General features: G+C 39.7%; 1 protein-coding gene across 1 annotated transcript; it reads right to left on the bottom strand.

Annotated features, from left to right (window-relative positions):
* Positions 1-401: 401 nt before the first annotated feature.
* Positions 402-1,849, bottom strand: LOC108023041 (odorant receptor 67a-like). Its single transcript, XM_017092285.1, has 4 exons — positions 1,017-1,849; positions 725-926; positions 513-668; positions 402-455 (listed from the first exon to the last, which is right to left on the bottom strand). Exons 1-4 carry the CDS (start codon positions 1,847-1,849, stop codon positions 402-404), a joined length of 1,245 nt encoding a protein of 414 aa, XP_016947774.1.
* Positions 1,850-6,000: the final 4,151 nt, after the last annotated feature.

Raw genomic sequence — 6,000 nt, 5'->3', positions numbered from 1 at the left:
TTTTCCTTTTGGTTGTACTCATTTTTTTCCGCTTTGAACTCTGCACTGCACCCCATTTTCTTTACAGCCCAGTGACGTCGCTTAAAGTCGCCTTAGTCTGCATTAAAAATAGTTTATTTTTTCACAGGATTACTGGCTAAATTACACTTTCCACGTTAATCATTAAAGTCTTATGAAAGTCGCGTAAACTACGACAGCCTAATTAAAAAGTTTCCCATCATATTGTGTTTGAAAGCGAAAAAACAAGTAAGTCAACCCAAGCCATTGAGATTATAATTCGTGATGATTTCATACTATTTTAAAATACATTTTACACTTTAAGTTACTTCACAAAATATGATTTAGTCGGTAACATTAAAGTGCATCTAAGGGATAGTTATTTCTTGAACGTAATGTTAAGTTTACTGATACATCGTTCGAATGGCGCAGAAGAATTTGTAGGACATTTGCAAAAACTGTAGAAATAATAAAGATTTATATTTGTTTTATAGATATAATCCATAAAAACTCACGGAACTCATGGTTTGAATAGAGACGTCTAGGAAAACAGTGGCTTTTAGGCACACAGGTCTTTGAGCTCTGAGCGCAATAAAAATGAGCATTTTTCTAAATCGCGTATCGGCTTTCGTCCAATTCATGTCCCAGGCAGCAAAGGAAACACTTTCACTCTGATAAGATAAGATATATTATATTACCCTGTATAAAATCATTATAGTCAACAAACCGCATCGATCAGCATTTGACTAAAGGAACAGAGCAGATATATCTCCACCAGCGCCGATACCAGGATCAGCATGAGCTTTATAAACTGTTCGGGACTAATGCCAACGGTCATCTGGAAACCCACAAAACAAACTAGCAGCGAGGATGCGGCAAAATTCAGAAGAAGCGGAATGCCAAAGACCTCGTTCATCACATCGGTGAGCCTGTGGAGGTTTTAAGATTCATTTAACACTAAAGAAAATAATTGTAAAATAGAAAATGTTTTTAAATATAGAAGTATACTAAGTATTAACCCAAGAACTTCGTTGTGATAAGAGATCAGGTGCCGCAGCTCCCTGAGGTCTTCGTCGGCTCCCTCCTTGGATCCTGAGCTGGCTTGCACCTGGAACTCCTTGAGAGCCCGAGCCAGGCGATTGAAGTGCATAATGACTTGCATGGCCACGGCAAAGATCATCAGATCACCGGAAATATGACCGCACGTGGCCATGTACCCAGCCATCGATTGGGAAAGGTAGGTCAAGTAGAATCGCCAGTTGGCCTGGTAGTCCCAAGGGGCCATGTCCACGTAGGGCAGGACTTGCTTGGCATTCGGCGAGTCCAGCAGGTGCAGAATGCTGTACTGGGAGAGGGCAAAAAGGTTATAGACCACCACCAAGGTAGTGTACAGTCCGCCGAATCCCTTTGTGTATCGATGACATTTCTTCAAAAAGAACTTCACCGAATACTTCTCGTGATCCTTGGGCTCCGGAAAGAAGGACTCCAGCTGCCTCACCAGATTGCTCATCTTTCTCTTACGTATTAGCACCGAGACGAACTTCAAGCCGCCGACGGTGACAAAACCAATATAACTCATCACCATGCAGGAGTCCAGGAAGTTCTCGTTGTTTCGGAAGGAAACTACCACAAAAAGGATCTCCATGGCGAGAACGAAGGTCATGTTGGATATTTGAAAGGCGAAATACATGTGGAACAGGATTCCGGGCTTCTTTTCGGGATTAGTGGACTCGTAGGGATCCAGGCCAACAGAGTTGTAGAAGATCACCGGCAGCCTTAAAAAATCATTGACCTCAAGATATGCCGCTTTTGGCTTTTTGCGATCAGCCTTCCTAAATACTTTAATGACCATTTCGTATAGAACTCAACTCCGAACTTGTGCTAAGAAATAAAGTGAACGGGTTTTTATAGTCCTATCAGTTTTTAGTCATTGAATTCAAAAAAATCAATTACCTGCACTGAGCCTAAGGCAGTATAGATAACCATGAAGTTTCTGAAAAATATTTACAAGCTCATTCAAACTTAGCCTATGAATTTTTAAAATTTGTTGAATAAAATTAGGAAAAAAGGTATATTCAAGATATAAATATAATAGTTCATCTCAAACTGTATCTTTAAGTGTACATACATATATGTGCCCTGTCATCTAGTCTGTGCTTTTCCTAAGTCATGTGTATTTTTCAATCGAGAATGACTTACCAGGTTTTGGCTATAAATATCTAATAAGCCAAAGTATTTTATTTTTAGCCTACAAAACCTAACAAAAAATATTTGATCTTTAAAGTTTATTTAGAAGTAATGAAAGTTATAAAAAAGTTCAAAAGTTTTTTTTATTCATAAACAAAATTAATGTCTTTAAAAAAAAAATGTTATGTTATAGTGAAAGTTTTCATTACTAGCTGCGCAAAAGAACCTATAAGTAATTTTCATGTACTGTAAGGGAAAACCAGGTTAATCCAAGTCATGTGACGCCCCAAAAAACTCACGGTGCTCATGGTCTCAATAGACACATTCACAAATGATGTTGCCTTGAGACACACTGGTTCTGGAGCTCTAAACGCGATAAGTAGTATAACCATCTTGCAGAAACGTGAGTCCGCATCTACCCAATTAATGTCAAAGGCGGCAAAGGACACATTTTCACTCTATTGAGAAGGGGAGATTGTGTTAATACAAATGTTATTCTGCAAAAAAACTATTTACCCGTGCATTTGGTTGTGGTGCATGATCAGGGACTTGAAACTTGGTGAGAGCCCGATCGAAATGCATAACTGCCTGTATGGTGACCGCGAAGACCATAAGATCTGCTGTGATAAATGGCCGTATAAAGCCTATGCAACCCATCTGTATGCATCATCTACATCTATAAATATATTTGTATACATATACATAAATTTATAGATTATTTGTTCAAATTTTTTTCGAGTGCAGTTCCACTACTTGTTTCCCACGAAAATCCTTGGAGGTTTTCCAGGTGTGTATTTATTGGCACAACACTCACAACCCAATAATTATTGAAGACTGCGAATTTTCAGGGAATAACCAGTTGAAGAGGGAATTAAACCTTAAGACAGAATACAAAGATATAATGCAGGCGCTGCCATCATAGCGCGTTGCGTTGCCATTATGTAATTTAATTGGATATCACGCATACGCCCCGTTCAGCAGGGGCAAAAGTGCTGGCACCGAACAGAAGGATGAGGACTCTTAAGGCGAGGAAGGAAACGCACTTGAGTGCAGCTTATTTTCCTAGGCTTGCATAATTTACGAGCATTTTCATTGATGATGGCAAGCTGAACGGAAAAGGCAGGCGAGCAGCTTAACCCGGGACACTTTGGGCCAGGTAAAAGTCGGAGCGGCTCCTTGGAGAGTCCAGGCTGCCGGGCCGGAGGTGAAAAGGTCGGAGGTCCCGGAGTCCTTGAGGAGGAGCGAGTGAGAGCTACGCACTCTGCACACTCACAGCCACTCACTCGGATAGATACAGATTCAGTCACTTAAATTAGCCTTAAGTTGGCTGCAACGAGTGTTTTGCTTAGCTGCTTTGTGCACTCGGATAAGTGCAAAGAGCCGCCTGCTCGGCTCTGCCCCACTCTGCTCAGCTCCTTCTCCAAATGCTTTTCCATCTCGTCCTGCAACAAACTATCAACTGGACTGCTCCATGCAAAACTCATGAGCTATGCTGTGCATAAGCTGCCGCTCATGCATATCCTAGTGGCATATTTCCCCTTTTTTTTATTTTTTTTTTTATTTTACTTCTATTTTTTTTTTTGCCTGCCATGTCCAAGTTTGTGAGTTGACTCTGAAGCTAAAAGTTTGCTACACACTCGCCCCGGCAGCTCCACTGCCGTCCCACTTGATTACAAGCTTTTTATTAGCTGCCCGAAAGCAATTTGAATATGCTCATGCCGTTGTCAATCCTGTTGCAGGTCCTTTTTTCCAACGCCTTAAAGCATTTCATCCCCTCAACCTGTTTGGGGAAAAAATTGCGTGAGCAAAAAGCATATTAAGCAGCATAAGTGCACGATATTATCTGTACTTGGGCAGACAAGGGAGCTGAATTTGAGCCAGCATTATTTTATAACAATCCTTATTACTGCACACTGCCGATGTAGCCTTAATGAGGCTTGTCAAAGTCCCTTTGGGTATTTAAGGTGAGTCCTTACAGCAGCTGCTGCTGCAGCTGCACTCCTGCATTTTCAATTTTGTTAAAACATGAACGGCAGCAATAGTAGTGAAAAACATATAAAATGGTCGAGTGCAGGGGCAGCACTACATGAAATGCACCCGTGCAATTGGGTGTGTCTACCTGCTACTTGGGTTGCATGTTTTTAAAATATTTCAGTTTGAAATTACTTGATAAAAAACATGTATTCCCTTTATAATTAGCATACATTTTATAGATTTTTATTAAGACTGTAGCGTTACTCCATTGTTCTTGCTTTTAATTTCCACAAAGTGATGAATTTATCTTTCGCCACTTTAAATTGCAAACGAATATCTTTAAATAATTAATTAGATTCAAAAGTGTGTGTAAAATTCGTAGAATCGTGCTGGTTTTTGATATTTTTCTTGCTCTTTTTACCCCGAAATCAGGCTGCGTTCACACACTTCCACGCACACACACTCGCCCCGCTTGGCACCCACACAGCTACATGTGGCAACACCCAGGACCAATGTAAAAGGCTCGATTATGCTCCCAGCGGGCTGCGCTGCCTGCCAGCGGCCAAGTTTTATTATCAGCCTCGCCAGGAGACAAGGAAAGCACCAGCAACAATAAAACTCATAAAATATGTTTGCCATCAGACTCCAACACACACAACATCATACAGCAGGGGGGAGAAAAATAGAAATTTAGTCAATTTCAAGATAATTCATAAAGCTAGAATAATGGGAAGGAGTGGGAAGCAAGTGAGAATTTCTCGAAAAATTTCATTTTATACTCTTAATATGCACTTAATATGCATTACACATACGCACTATTATAGAAATATAACTGCATTGATTCTAGGTTATTTTTATTTTTTATTTATTTATTTATTTGTTATTTTAAAAATATTTTCTAAATTTTCAAAATATTGAAATCCACTTATTCTGTTGGCTAAAAGTTCAGATGGTTACAATTATTATATCTTATTTATTTATATATATGTTCATAAATGGTTTACATTTTAGTATTTTGAAAAATATTCTCTATATTCGCAGTCATTAAATATTTTTTTAAATCAAAAGCTTGGAATTATTTAAACCTACTGATGGGCGACAGCTAAAGTCCTTTTTTAATAAAATTCTTTATTTATCCTAAAACGAATTTTAAACATTGTGTGGTAACTATAATTTTTTCATGACTGTCCTTGGGCAGGCTGCAAGGCACATTTCGTATTTGTATTTGCTGCTTTATTCTTCATTTAACAGCACGCCCCGCGGGAGGCGGGTGGCTATGTGGCAATGTGGCGCCCACCCATCGCGACCTTTGTTTCGCGGACCACTCGGCGCTGGCCTTTTTATTAGGCGCTTCTCTCGGGCTTATTATATTCCTCTGCCCTTACACTCATTTAAACCATTTTACAGTAATTTTGCTTATGGCTAATTTTAAGCTATTGCCCCATGGCCGCCCAAAGGAAAATCACCACCCCCCGCTGCCACCTGCTCTGCGGTTTTCCTTGCGCCTTTCACGTTTTCCAGCCTTCTATTTTCGGTTTTTTTTATTTTTTATGACAGCTATGGCTCCGCAGAGAATTATTCTCGCATTTTTTGTCCAGCTCAGATCATTTTGCTTTGTTTTTCGAGGATGGCCACAAAAGTATTCGGTTAATTTATTATTTATTCAACTTTTGGCATCCATTAGCCGGCCAAAAACTTTCACTTTATAAATTGACAATTTGTTACGTGTCTCCCATCGTTTTGTATTATTTATCTGCGATTTCCCCTCCCCGTGCGGCCAAAATTATTATCTATTTTTCATATCGAGCCTGGGGAATTTGGGGGCAAATCTCAGTGGCTCCC

This window comes from Drosophila biarmipes, chromosome 3R (assembly GCF_025231255.1).
Source record: "Drosophila biarmipes strain raj3 chromosome 3R, RU_DBia_V1.1, whole genome shotgun sequence".
Lineage (NCBI taxonomy): Eukaryota > Metazoa > Arthropoda > Insecta > Diptera > Drosophilidae > Drosophila > Drosophila biarmipes.
Note: the sequence above shows the minus strand (reverse complement) of the source record. Positions and strands in the feature narration are given on the sequence as shown.

Excerpts from the sequence above, each read along its gene's own strand:
- LOC108023041 (XM_017092285.1), bottom strand. The coding sequence starts at position 1,849 with ATGGTCATTAAAGTATTTAGGAAGGCTGATCGCAAAAAGCCAAAAGCG. Across the intron at positions 927-1,016 it reads TATCACAACGAAGTTCTTGG|GCTCACCGATGTGATGAACG; the intron begins GTTAATACTTAG and ends AAACCTCCACAG. Across the intron at positions 669-724 it reads GTCAAATGCTGATCGATGCG|AGTGAAAGTGTTTCCTTTGC; the intron begins GTTTGTTGACTA and ends TTATCTTATCAG.